This window comes from Chinchilla lanigera, unplaced genomic scaffold (genome assembly GCF_000276665.1).
Source record: "Chinchilla lanigera isolate Chin_1 unplaced genomic scaffold, ChiLan1.0 scaffold00090, whole genome shotgun sequence".
Taxonomy (NCBI): domain Eukaryota; kingdom Metazoa; phylum Chordata; class Mammalia; order Rodentia; family Chinchillidae; genus Chinchilla; species Chinchilla lanigera.
In genome coordinates, this window is record NW_004955491.1 from 4,997,866 (window position 1) to 5,011,595 (window position 13,730).

A 13,730-nucleotide genomic window follows, 5' to 3' on the forward strand; every position below is an offset into this window, starting at 1 on the left:
GAACTATATAATCAGATGTTTCTGGCTTTTGCCATTTAAGTTATGGGACCCTGGCAAGGTATAATAATAACTACCATTTACTGAGTGCTGGGCATTTACAAGCACTCAATAAATGGTGGCTATTATTATTATTATCATTTTAAATAAGCTCCACATGTAAGCCAGGCATGAGACACATGCCTGTAATCTCAGCCCTCCAGGAAGATGAGGAGGAGCACCACAAGTTTGGGCCCAGCGACTTAGTGACTAGTGAGACCCTGTCTCAAAATAAAAAAGAAAAAAAGTGCCGGGCATGTAGCTCAGTGTGAAGGCCCTGGGTTCAATCCCCACTACTGCAAAAACAAACAAGATTAAATAAATAAATGCCATGCATGGCTGCTTACAGAGCATGCGTGTCTGTGGGAAGAGAAGGAAATGTTTTTCCTCTATTTAGCTCAGTGTTTATGAGCGTGGACCGCCGCCTGGGTTAAGCAGGCCTGCCACAAATTAAGGATTTGGCTGAACTGATGTTATAGATTATGTCTTGGGTTTTAACTCTAAAATGTGGATCAAATGAGACCTCACATCAAGAGTTCCACATCTTCACCCTGGTCTCTGCAGTCCCTCCCAGTTCTCAAAGTTGCAGCTGGGGCTACATCTTCACCTGCAGCGCCTTTGTCCACATTACCATACTTGGGGCCATAGTTACCCGCCCCAGCTGCCGACCTGAGCTGTCCGATGTAGCTTGGAGACATTCATTCATTCATTCACTAACCCAGTCACTCATTTACTCATTCATCTGACATAGACTGAAGATTATATTGTGGATCCTTAGGATACAGGGATGCTAAAACCACAGTCCTTATCCTTTGAAGTTTTCATCTGATAGGAATAACAAAAGTGTGTTGAATTCCAAATTTGAGGCCAGCACCAGATGCTTTGGAGAGAGGTATGAGGGACCCTGTCTGATCCCTGGGAACAGGAGGAGCTCCTAAGAGTGAGGCGGTTGCCACTCCAAGTGTGAGGTCCCAGGGACTCAGCCTTCTGCAGGAGGAGCTGCAGGATGGGCAGGGCAGGGTCTGGAGCTTCCCAGCATCATCTGCCCATCTAGTGCGCCTCAGGGTGAACACAGGCCAGGGCTCTGGACAGGCACTGGGCTGTCTCCTCCTTTGTCCACACAAGAGCCGTGGGCTGCCTGTGGCTCTGGAGGGTGCCCTGGCTGTGGGCAGCCCCAGCCTTTATAAGATCAAGAGTCCAGATGCCACCTGCCATGCGGGATGGTGGTGAGACTTTCTGGTCACTGTCTGGCCTGGAGGCAGCAGGTGGTTCTGCTGCAGCACCGCAGCCTGTGAGGAGGGGTAGGGGCTGGGGAGGCAGGAGGTCCAATGTGTGTGAAACTGGAGCGGTGAAGCGACTCACCCAAAAGCACAGTGGCAGATCAGAGGATGGAAACCCTTGGTCCTTGACATTCCCCACAGAGATCCAGGGCTTCAGGTGGCATCCTCTCCCCAGCTGTGTTCTTTTCTGTTTTGGCATAGCTTACCTGGAGAGTGCTGCTAAATATACGGCTGCCATCCTTAGCTGTATTACTGATTCTGCTTTTGAAAACCTTGGTCTTCACAGAATGTCCCCATTTCTCTTGTGGCCTGTTGTCCTGGCCGGTGACAACTTCTGCAAGAGGAGCTGGAGTGCTGGGGGGTGTGGCTGTCGTGAGCAGCCGGAGGGTAGGCTGCCATCAAGGGTCAGGAGGTCCTGTTGTCACTGCCATGGGAAGTCTAAACCTGTCCCTGGGATAAACATTGACCCTGACCGGCATCCTCTCCCTGCTGCCTCTATTTAAAACACCAGTCTCTTCTGGATGACAATGCACGTGCCCAGGGACCTCTGTGAGGTGCTGCAGGAGCAGCGGGGTGGAGAAGTCAAGAATGGGTCAGACTGGGCCAGCTGGGCCCTGCGGGCTGCCAGATCTGGTGTCTGCGCAAGGGGCTGACTTACTGCCCAGGCGCTTCTCTTGGGATGCTCTAATCCTGGTGTCTGTAAGGCACAAAGAGCACCTGCGGGATGGAAGCGGAGTGTGAGTCTTCACGGCCCTGAAAGCCTGAGTTGCCCACATGCCACCCTCACAATCACACCCACCTTTTGCTAGAAGGAGCTCCGCCTGGGTCTTAGAGATCCCAAGGACTCCCTTCCCCTAGCAGTTACTGAGGGGCCACAGTAATGTAAATTAAATAAAGCCCATTTAATGTTCTTCTAGCACTTGTAACTTTAAAATCACGTTCCCTCCTAGGCCTGTCTATCTGTCAAATGTGAATTCTGAGCCGCTCAGACAGAAAGGGGATTACTTCTGCTTACAGTCATCTTTTTTGGTCTTTTGAGAAGGGTCTCCTTATGTAGTTCTGGCTGGACCTGAATTCATTATGTACCCAGGCTGGCCTTGAACTTGCAGTGATGCTCCTGCTTCAGCCTCCCAAGTGCTAGGATTACAGGCGTGCGCCATCACGCCTAGAACCATCCCATCCTTTGTATCCGGAGGTCTTGGGGAGGGGTGTCTGGGGCCCAGCATGGTGCAGTGGCAAACGCCAGGGTCATAAGGCTGCCTCTCCACCTGGGCTCTGCCACTTAAGAGCTGCGGGCCTTGAGGGAAGCCACTCTGCTTTATTTTTCCTGTCTATAAAATGGGATAATAACACTGCCCGGGAGACGGCACAGGGTTATTGGGAGTTCCCACGAGGTATACACGGGAAGGTGTGTAAAAGGCAGAGGCGTGTACAGCTAAGGGGTGTTATTATTTCATGGCAGGGGGACCTGGAGTTCAGCCTCACATCTGCTGCCTTTCTGGGTGTTGCAAGCTGCTCTTCTGTGGTCTGTCTTCAGCTTGACCTCAGAGGACCCAGAGCCATTCCTTTCCCACCCCCTCGGCCATCCTGGTGACAGGGGCCAGGCTGTCTAGGAGGGGGCTTTGCCGAACCTGCCGCTGGCTCTGTGATTCTGCCCTTGGGGGTCTTCTGCCCACGAAGCCCATACTCTGAGATGCTCCGCAGCTGCGCGCCTGCGTTTACCCCCTTTCCTCTCCTACTCAAAGAAGGGGTGCTACCTCCAGCTCCCTCATCCTGCTTCCGAGTGGCTGGGAGCACTTGGGGGGGCCCAGGACCGGCCCCCACCGGCCTCCTCTCCTGCCCGAGCAGGCGCAGCGCTCGCAGCCTGCCTTCTTCCGCCGCCAGGTTGTCGGCGAGTTGGACCTCCCAGCCTCACGGGACTGCTGTGCGGCTGCGGACGTCGCGAATGCGCCGCTGCGGCGGGGACTAGGCCTGGGAGGCGGCGCCATGTGAGTCCCGGCCCGGCGGGCGGCGGCTGCCGTATTTACCGAGGCCAGTGCGGGACCCCGAGGGGCGGGTCACCGCGGGCCTCTACCGTATTTGCGGGCGCCAAGCGGGCCTCGCCGGGAGCAGCGGTGCCGCGGCTAAATTGCGTGTTTACCCGGCGTCGCAGGGGTGCTTTGGGGGCGCTGCGGGGCGGGGGTTGCGTCGGTTTCCGGGGAGCGGACAGCGGCGGCGCAGGGCGGGCGAGGCTGGGGGCGGCCGAGGTGTCTTCGTGGGGTGGGGGTGGGGCTGCAACGCGCGGGGACCGTGCAGCTCCGGGGTCGCGCGGCCGCAGGAGTTGGCGCTGCTGTGCGCGGGGGTCGCGGGGTGCGGGAAACGCTCTGGCTGCGTGCAGCTGCTCGGCGGTCGCAGGCTTGCGGGGGGCTCCTGGCTTTATGGGGGCGGGGAGCAGGGGCGCGGGAGTCGCTGCGGGAGCCGCACCGTGTTTGCGTCACACGGCGCGGGCTCTAGAGGAAAGCGTCGCCGCTGGAGACCCGGGGAGGAGCCGGGGCGCAGCCCAGGCTGTGAGTGTAGCGGGGAGGGAGGGACAGGGCCCTGGCCTTGGGACCCCGGGGAGGGCGGGGCCTCCGTCGGGGGTATGGCGGGGAAAGAGCTTGCTGCCCAGCCAGGGCCAGGCGAGGCTGGCGGAGGGACTGCCATGGTCCATCTTTGCAAATGTCAGCACAGCTGCCTGGGGAAAGACTTGTGGGTGAGGCTCGTGCCCAGGGTACTTGTCTGTTACCAGGCTGAGTGAATGCCGCTCCTCCCGGCCTGAAGGTCGGGCAAGACAGGCGTTTCTGAGCGCCCGCTCTGCAGGTGCATGAAAGGAGGCTGCGAGGGCAGCGAGGGCCCGCGGGGCAGCCGGCCAGCCTCCCTGATGGGGCGCGGGGTGGGTGGAACCCCATGCCCGGCAGTTTTTTGAGAGTATGGGAGTGGTGGCATTAGACGGTCCCCCTACCGGTGCAGTGGCCTTTTGGGAATGGATGACCCTGCAGTAGCTGGGGTGGGGGGAACTCCTATGTGTGTGTGTGTGCGTGTGTGCATGTGTGTGTGTGTGTATCAAAAGGTGTCCAGCTGGTGAGCAGCTGGTACGCTGAGAAGCGCTTTCAACAGTGAGTTACGAGACTTAGGGCTTCAGTCACCTTGCTGTGTGACCTTGGGCAAGTACGTTGACCTCACCCCTCTGCTTTGCACCTGTCTTGGGGCTGTTGTAAGGACAGTGGGAAAGGAATTAAAAGGGGGCGCAGTGACCTGGGAAGGGGAACCCTGGGAGGACCGGGGAAGGGACCCAGGTGCTGGGGTGTCTGTTGTACTTTGGGCATGTGCTCAGCCTGGGGCCAGGCCTCACTCTGATCGAGCTGAGACTGGTCCTCCATCTCACACTGCTCAGTTCCTTTTACTTTTTTTTTTTTTTTTTTGGTGGTACCGGGAATTGAACTCAGGACCTTCCGCTTGCCAGGCAGGCACTTATACACTGAGCTAGATCCCTGCCCCCCTTGTAACCATTTAAGCCCAAGCCCCATTTTGACAGAGGAGCTGCCTTTAATGTTTACACCAGCGAGGTCCCTTTCAAGTTCACAGGGTTTTTTGTTTTCTGCTGGAAGCTTTGCAGAGATGTCTTTACACCATCGATGACCCCATCCTGCCCTCCAGCTTTGGGGTGCACTTCCCTCCGCCTTTCCTTGAGTCTGGCTGGAGATATAAGACACGTCCAGGTGAAAGGTTACTTAAAATACCCGGAGCCCATGAATATTACCTTCTGCATGTGTTCTGAGCACTTGTGTGGTAGGCAGAGTGCTCCGCGGCGCTGTACTTAGGTTAAGGTAGCTCTGTCATGATGAGGAGTGTCGCAGGGTTGGATAGCAAGGTTCAAAGAGACGCTAGAGGAGTCAAGGAAGGCTTCTAGGAGGAGGCGGCCCTTGAGAGAGGTCCAGGGCAGGCTGTGATTAGGGAGTAGAGGGGACAGCAAAGGAAGTTTAGCTGGAAGAAAAACATCAGAGTTTGGGGGAGGTGAGCGACCCTCTGGGGTGGGTGTTGGCTGACCCCACGCTGACCTCTTTCTTGCTTCTGTCTCCCCAGGGGCTTGTGATTGCACCTGGAAGCGCCCATGACCGAGCTGGTGTCCTCCGAGGACGGGTCCCCTGCGGGGGACGGGGAGGAGGGTCTGGGGGACGAGAGAGGCCTGGTCATCCACCACCCCGCGGAGGAGCAGCCGTACAGCTGCCCGCTGTGCGGCCAGACCTTCTGGCAGCAGCCCAGCCTGGTGCGGCACCAGAAGGCGCACGCCGGGGCGGGGCGCACGGCTGCCTTCGTGTGCCCGGAGTGTGGCAAGGCTTTCAGCGTCAAGCACAACCTGGAGGTGCACCAGCGCACGCACACCGGCGAGCGGCCCTTCCCCTGCCCCGAGTGTGGCCGCTGCTTCAGCCTCAAGCAGAACCTGCTCACGCACCAGCGTATCCACAGCGGCGAGAAGCCGCACCAGTGCGCGCAGTGTGGCCGCTGCTTCCGCGAGCCTCGCTTCCTGCTCAACCACCAGCGCACGCACGCGCGCATGCCCGCCCCGCACCCGCGCCGCCCCGGCGTCTTTGGGGAGCGGCGCCCCTACTTCTGCCCGCGCTGCGGCAAGAGCTTCGCGCGTGAGGGCTCGCTCAAGACCCACCAGCGCAGCCACGGCCACGGGCCCGAGAGTCAGGCGTCCCATTTAGGCAGCGTACTATGATGCCGATGCCATCTGTCACCATAGGCCGCCTCCAGCCCTGGAGCCGCGTCAGGGGGCCTTGGAGATGGCACTGGGCTGCGGCTGCTGCTCAGGATGGGCATCTGGGAGCGGGGGAAACTGGCTTGGGGTGTCCAAAGGGCTCGGGCCGCCCTGTTCCTCTCCTCTCCCGGGGCTGTCCGGTTGGCTGTGAGCGCACACAGTGGCATTTGGCACCTGCGTAGGTTTTGCTCCGGAGGCTCCTGCTGCCTAGAGCAGGCGAGCCCCGCAGGTGGGATTCAAGCGTGGGGTGTGTGGTGTTGCTTCTCCATATCGGATGGAGATGGTGGGCGTCCTGGGCGTGCAGGTGGTGCAGGTCTCCCCATGACCCGCTGCTTACCGGATCTCCGTTCCCAGAATGTCAGAGTGGAAATCATGTTGGAGAGCACAGCTTGCCGCTGATCCCCAGGCCCCACCTCAGCCCTCAAGGCCTCCTGCCCCCGGCACACACTCTCTGGTGTCCTTGGGAAATCACCCCACTTCGTGTCTCAGTCTATGCGTCTGTCTGTAAGCTGGGGATAGAGACCAGAGACTCCTTCTCTTTGGGATACTGTGAGGATTTGCCTGAGAGGGACGACGCCATTTGTCCAGAAAGCTTTGGCTGAGAACTCACTGCGTGCCACCTGCTGTGCCGTGTTCCACTCTGGGAAGAGCCACAGGTGAGGACCCTGTGGGCACTGCTGCTTGTGTGTGCCAGTGCCTTTGCAGAGAGCTGTGGGCTATGCAGTGGGACAGCCTGTAAAATGCTCTGGGATCAAAGTGACTGGCTGCACCCAGGGGACTCTGACGGCTTTGGACCCAGGCCTGAGGACAAATAGACTTGCTGCAGGAAGACCAGGCCTGTGCAGGGATGTCTTCAAGGAGAGCTTTGCATTGAGGAGGCTCAGACACGCCTTACAAAGGGCTTGTTGGGGGAAGGGACATCTGAGACTTTAAAGGAGAAGCACGCGGTGAGCTCAGAACTGAGCCCTGGGAGGACAGCTAGAAGAGCGGGAGCCTTGGGGTGACCCGGCAAAAGAAAACGGGGCCCCAGCTAGGATGCCTGACCAAGGCTGCGGTGACAGCGGAAAGCCAGCACTCCGATCGCCAGTTGCTGCCCTGAGTTGGGGCCCTCATCCCACTGTTTGGTAGATGAGGAACCTGAGGGCCCGTGCATGCCCCAAACCACAGGAGGGCTTGGTGGGACGGCGGGCCAAGCCAGGGCTTTGTTTTGGGTTCCAGACCCCGTGACCTTTCACTTCTGCTGCTGAGAAGTGGAAGACGGAGCGGGGAGGATTTGGGCATGTGCCAGGAGCCATGGGAAAGGGGTCTAGGCAGGGGCATCTGGGGCACAGGTGGCTGAAGGCATGCAGAGGAAACATACCAGGGACTCTGAGAGACCCTCTGCTCCTGAAGCCGTCCCCTCAGGCCCAGGCCTGTGTAAGTGCAGAGATCTGTCCCTGCCCTTTGCCTGCCACCCCAGTGGTTCTTGCAATGACGATGAGTATTTGGTGGCAGGGAATAAGATTAGAGAGGGTCCTGGGGCATCTGGAGCAGTCACCCAAGTGCCCTGAACCTAGGGTGTCTCATGTGTAAGTGGGGTTAATATCCTGGCAGTGCTGGGGAAGGGGCTGAGAGGACTTGCTCAGAGCCCTGGCCGGGTCCAGGGTGGGCCACCCGAGGGTCCCTCCTCCCCCAACGGAGGGTGGGAGCCGGGGTGAGCAGGGCCCGGCACAGCACAGACCTGACCTTGATCTCTTTGTTTCTGTGAACAGATTCGAAGCGGGCACAACCTCCTGCCCGGGAAGTGCAGGGCACATCTGGGCACAGAGACTAGGAATCGAGCCTCACAGGGGCCTGGCTGGCACCATGCCCTGGCACGCGGACACACGCCCTAAGAAGACCTACCTCGGGAGGTGCCCTTCAGGGACCTGCAGAGGTTCCCTGATGGAGCCTGGAATTAGAGGCTGATTCCCAATTCCAAGCCCTGATGGGAAAACGCCCCAGGCCCAGTGGGAGTCACAGCTGGGCAAGGCTCCTCCACGTGCCTGGCCACAGACCCCAAGTCTTGTGTGGCCACAGTGGGGACGGCACCTGAGTGGAGAGCTGGCTTCTCTGCCCCTGCCTGGTCCACCCTTGGCTAATGTTCAGAGACAGGAAGTGACTGTCCGAAGCCAACGCAGCAAGCTGGTGTCAGATTTGGCTCTAGAGGCAAACCCTCCCATCAGAAGCGAGCCATACCTGCAGGCTTTGCTTTCCTTTCTGAGCTGGAAAGGTCTTTAATACCTTGGGGTCATTCAGCCGTTGGAAAAATCTGCTGAAGGTTATGGACCTTGTCCCCAGGAGAACAAACACTCACTCATGTGCGCTCAAAAACTGGGAGTGATTTCAGGAGCCCTTGGACTCCAGACTAAGAACCTCCACCAGGGGTCTTCACCCGCCACCCTTTCCTCACTGAGCCCCTCAGGCAAGGCCACCCTACAAATACCACCCCTGCCCCCGCCTCCTTCCCTTGGGGAATAAAGAATCCAGAGGTGGAAACCTTTTTAGTCACTCCCTTCTCCCAGACCTCACAGAACACCGGGCTTCTAGAACTTGATTTCCTGTCCCGACACTGTCCGAGGTTCCCTGGGCTGGTTTGTGTCCCAGGTTCTGCCTAACAGCCTGTTGGTTTGCGAGGTGGAGCCCTTTGCTCGGCCCAGGCTCTGATTTCATCGTGAGGTCTTGGGGAAGCCAGCCTGCCCGGAAGGCGGGGGTTCAGGCTGCGACCACCCCAGGGAAGGGATCCTGCTCCCCTCAAACACACCCAGACAGCAATGCCGCCTGCTCATAGCTGTGCAGCTCCAGGCAGACACTGCTGGGAGGATGTGAGCTCTGTGTGCTGTGGCTCTGGGCAGTGTGAGAACCCAGTGGGGGAGCTCCGTGTCCCCTGAGGGGACAGGACACAAGTGGAAGGGAGCAGGTCCCGGGCCAGCTGCAGGGTGTGGAGTCAGCTCCACACTTGAGCAGGTCAGGTGGGAGCCTACCTGCGCCCCTGTCTCCCAAGAGGGAGCCCCCTCATCAGAAAAGGTGGTGCCTGCAGGGACGCAAGGGAAACCTGTGGCTTCCTGCCCTGGGGCCTTGCCGCTTCTCCTGTGGACCTGGCTCCTGCTTCTTACTGAGCACCTTCTGTGTGTCTCATCCTGGGACTGCAGATGACCTGGGCGTTCAGAGGAGCTCCGTGGCCTGGGAGCATCCATTCGGCTGCCATCCTGGGCCAATCTCAAAGAAGCCTCAGCTACGCACCCCTGTTGCTGATTGTCCAGCTTGCCTCCTCCTGCCACAGCTGTGCTGTGCTTTCCCTTTGTTGCAGAAATGTCCCCCTTCCCCGCCCTCCCTCGAAGCCCTCCATATCCACCAGGGCTGAGCTTCCCCAGCACCTGACCACCCTCTTCCTTCTCTGAACAGTACCTGTGCTAACACACTGTGTCACTTTCAAGTACAACGTGCTGTCTCATCTTCCGGTTTCCTCTGTGTCTCTGTGTGTGTCTTGAGTCCCCAAGCAGACTGTGAGTTCCCCGAGGGCAAGGGACTGTGCCGTCTCTTCTTGAACCCCACGTGGGTCTAGTGCAGGGCTGGGCTTGTCACTCAGGAAACTTGGCAACTGGCTGAAGGGGGCAGGCTGTGGGGACTGAGGCCCGCAAGGGGAGAGGGTGTCGGAGTTTACCAGGGTGTGCATTTCATTGGGCCACGGGTGGGCTGGCTCCTCTGGGTCAATCCTGGGCACAGGAGGCCTCAGACTGTCCCCTGCCTGGGGGCAGTGGAAGGAGGAAGGACCCCACCCACGGCTGTGCAGGAGTGCATGTGAATGGTTGTCCAGGTGGGCTCTTTCTGGAGGTCACTGACATCTGCTACCGAGTGGAGTAAATATTCTCTCGACGACAGCTGGTGTGAGGAGTGGTCGCTGATGGCTTGGCTGGGAGCAGAGTGATGGCCTTGATCTCAGCCCCCGTCTCTTCAGGAGAAGTGAGGTTCAAGGTGACTTGGAAGTCAGTGAAAATAGTAAACATCTATCAAAAACCAACACAGCGAATGAACACAGGCTCCCTGCAACTGCCTAGACGTCTCCTTGTAAACATGCAGGTGCAAAGCACGCTGCCCTCCTCCTGCCTGAGAGGGGACTGCAGCAGGCCGCCTGCCTCAGCCAGGTCTCCTGCAGCTGAAGTGCCGGACAGTGACCTTGTGCCAGGCTCACCTGCCTCCAGGTGGTCTTGAGACTCAGTTGTTAAGGGGGAGGTTTGGCCTGGTCATGGCCAGGGTCACCCAGCCCCTTGATCTGTCACTGTGCTCTCGGGCTTGGGTTTTCAGCTGCAGCCATTGCCCCCGTTGCCCAAGGAGGACCCTGAGTGGCTCGGTAGTAGAGGACAGTGCTGTGACATTGAAACCCGGCTTCACTGGGGCAGAGGATGTGAGTCAGGTGGGGCCCTTGTGTTTGACTCAGGCTGGCTGAAGCCACAAAGGGCTCTTTTGACTGAGAAGGGCATGGCTAGAAGGTGACAAGGACCTCAGTCCCTCTGGCCCCGCTTCTGGTCACTCCTCCGGCAGACAGAAGCAGTGGGGCTCTGCCCGCCTGGCTCCATTCCTTCCCCTGGTGCTCCTGAGACAGCTACAGGCCTGGCTGTCATTGGCCGAAATGAAGCTTCCACCTCTCTGTGGAGGGCTTTGGTCCAGGAAATCTGGTGGCCCTGCCGTCTGGAGGGGGGTGGAGGAAATGGGTTTCTTCCCCTGGATGAGTGTGTGGGGTGTAGAGACCGGGAGGCCACTGGCTTCCAAGGGGATCCAGAAGATAGCTACAATCATCACCCCACATCAACAGCACCCCTTGCCTGTTTTTTGGGAATTTTCTAGGGGTGCAGAACCTGGTCCAGGAAGGCAAGGCAAAGAAAAGGGTCTGGCCTAGACGAAATAGAGGGTGCTCAGGAAGAGCAGAGCCTGGTGCTGCTGCACCTTTCCCCACTTCCTGTCTCCACCTCCTATGCCTCCTTTGACGTCTCTGAGCCTCCCTGTCCTGACCCTGTCATGCCCACATGAGAGGGTGCTGCAGTGGATGTTCCTGGTGCCCCCTCCCTTTTCCAGCTGTCCTGAGTGTTGGCTGCTAGCGGTCACAGCTGCCTAGCCTATGCCAGCATCGCTGGTGAATGACAGCTGACCTGGAGCTGGCGTGGCAGGAGCTCTGTCGTGCAGCTTCTGCTCAGGGCTTCCCCGTGGGGTCAGGCTGAAACTGGTCTCCTGCTGAGATGCCCTGGGACACCCCAAGGGCCTCTGTGCATCACCTGTGTGCTGCCTGTAGCCACTCTCCTTCTCCAGAGCCCTTCCAACAATTCATCTCCCTGCAGATGGGAATCCACCTTGGGCCTCTTCTAGGCAGGGAAGAGCTGAAGAGTACCAGGAAAGAGCTGAAGAGTATCAGCTCCATGTGGCTTGCCTGCCCATGGCAGCTGTGACCAGCCTCTTGGGCGGCTCTGTGTGATGCTGATACCTGCTGGCCTTTGGTGAGGAGCTGTCCATGGGTGCACAGGTTGCAGGTGACCCTCTGCAGGCTGGTGGACCTATGTGGTAACTCAGCAGCCCCTTGCCAGCTTTATTTGTGAGCACATTTCAGCTGGAGACCAGAGACAAGTGTCTAAGTCCCAGATCAAGGGTTGGGATCTAGTTAGTCCTACCAAGGTCCTTACCACTTTGACATTCAGTTTCTTTTCTCTTTTCTTCTTTCCTTTTCTCTTTCCTCCTCCTCTTCCTTCTGTTCTTCCTTCTTTTCTCTCTCTCTCTGTAATCCTTCTCTGGTGTACAGACACCAGTGGGGGTGCTGGGCATGGTGGTGCACCTGTAATCCCAGCATTCGGGAGGTTGAGGCAAGAAGATTGCTGTGAATTTGAGGGTAGCCTGGGCTACATATTGAGACCTGGCTCAAAAAAAAAAAAGAAGGAAAAGAAACTTATTGGTGGACAGTCAGGGTTCCCCAAGACTGGGTTTAAAGCGCGTGGCTCCGAGAGATCCTTTGTGTACAGGAGCAGGAGTGAGGCCCCAGGAGGTAGCATAGACTGTCTGGTTCCAGGGCCTGGGGAGGGCTCAGTCTTTATTTGATCATAAAAAGCAAAAGGTTCTTCAGGCATGGCTGGGGGGGGGGCGTGTGCTGAGGGCCTCTCCATCCCCCACCTGATTGATGTCCTTCCTGAGGTCGCTTCTTCCAGGCTCACATTTGCTCCTCTCCTTCCTGCCACTGTGCTTGGCTTTGATGGGGTTCAGGACCAGCTCCCCCCAAATAGGCATGTTGGCACTGGTAAAAACAGAAGCCAGAGAGTTGCTCTTGCCTTTGCCCCTGGAGTGGCCCAAGAAGAACCCTCCGACCTCCCATGAAGTAGGTGTTATAGTTTGTGTCTGGGTGTCCCCCCAAAACCTCGTGCAGCCATGGGGCAGGCTTTTAGAGTTTGATTGATTATGGGTGTGAGAGCTACACCCGCCCTGAGGTGGATAGTTTGCATATGTAAGGGCGAAGAAGAGGCTGCTTGCGGCCATTCCTCTCTTTTGGTGCTTGTTACTTTTGCTGTGTTCTGCCGCTATGAGCTATAGCCCTCTGCCATGTGCCACTCTGCCTTGTAACCTGCCAAGTATGGACTGAAACCTCCACAAACTGTAAGCAAAATAAACCTTTCCTTCCCTAATTTTACACATCAGGTATTTTGTTCCAGCTAGAGAAAAGTAACCAAGACAGTAGGTCATAAGGTGCCCATTCCCCAAGCCTCCCCTAACCCAAGGGAGGGAAGGTCATACAGAACCAGGGAGGATCTGGGTCAATAGGCCCTGCTGAGCACCCTAGTTATCACCACCGGATCACAGCTTTGTCCTCCAGTCCCACTTCTGCACGGCTGTCCATAATACATAAAACAGTTTTCTCTTCTTTGGGCCTTTGTTTCCCAAGGCTCCTGGTCACACGAACTTATGTGAAGTAAAGCCGTGTGCTTTTCTCTTGTTACGGGGCCCCGGTCGTGGCCCGTGTGGATGTGGTTCTGCATTTCCTCCCCAACAGCTCCCGCACTCTGCTTGCTGCCCACTTTGCTGTCTCCTGCAGGTGCCCGAGGTCACCTTTCTCCCACTCTGTTGGTGTTCCCGGTGAGCACGGTCCAGGCTTCCGTGGGCACTGGTTTTCATGGCCAGGGTGGCAGAGGCCCAGGGTATAAATCCTGGGGACTCGCGCACGAGGGGACGGCCAGCGTGCTTCGCAGAGCGGGGAGTTCCGAGCTGTACTTCTGGCTTCCTGGCTCTGCTAGGTCTACTCTGGGTTCCTGTGTTCTCAAGGCCCCAATTTTACTGTACAAATCTCTCGTCTGGAGAGCATCCTGCATGCCTTCTGCCTTTTCTTTTCTTTCTTTCATTTTTTTAAAGACAGGGTCTTGCCACATAGTCCAGGCTGGCCTCAAACTCACTATGTAACCCAGTCTGTCCTCAAACTCTCAGTGATCCTCCTGCTTCAGCCTCCCAAGTGCTGGGATTACAGGTATGCGCCACCACACCCGGCCCTGACTTCTTTTCTACAGGTTGTTTGGTTTTGTCTTTTGCAATCCTGAGGATGGAACACAGGGCCTCGTGCATGCTAGACCAGCGCTCTGCCACCCCACCGG

General features: G+C 57.7%; 1 protein-coding gene and 1 long non-coding RNA gene across 9 annotated transcripts; one reads left to right on the forward strand and one right to left on the reverse strand.

The window, feature by feature from the left end:
* Positions 1–306: 306 nt before the first annotated feature.
* On the reverse strand, positions 307–3,539 carry LOC102023271. Its single transcript, XR_001231219.1, has 3 exons — positions 3,457–3,539; positions 1,523–2,033; positions 307–1,344 (listed from the first exon to the last, which is right to left on the reverse strand). It is a non-coding gene; the product is annotated as an uncharacterized LOC102023271 (long non-coding RNA).
* On the forward strand, positions 2,489–9,570 carry LOC102021884 (zinc finger and SCAN domain-containing protein 2-like). 8 transcript variants are annotated; one of them, XM_013504603.1, is made up of 3 exons: positions 2,489–3,304; positions 5,418–7,220; positions 7,848–9,570. In XM_013504603.1, the coding sequence occupies exon 2, from the start codon at positions 5,446–5,448 to the stop codon at positions 6,055–6,057; it is 612 nt and encodes a 203-aa protein (XP_013360057.1). In that variant the 5' UTR covers positions 2,489–3,304; positions 5,418–5,445; the 3' UTR covers positions 6,058–7,220; positions 7,848–9,570. The 8 variants fall into 8 exon arrangements, with proteins under 8 accessions (XP_013360057.1, XP_013360058.1, XP_005404838.1 ...); XM_013504604.1 differs by having other exon boundaries at positions 5,418–7,043; XM_005404781.2 differs by having other exon boundaries at positions 5,418–6,752.
* The last annotated feature ends 4,160 nt before the right edge of the window (positions 9,571–13,730 follow it).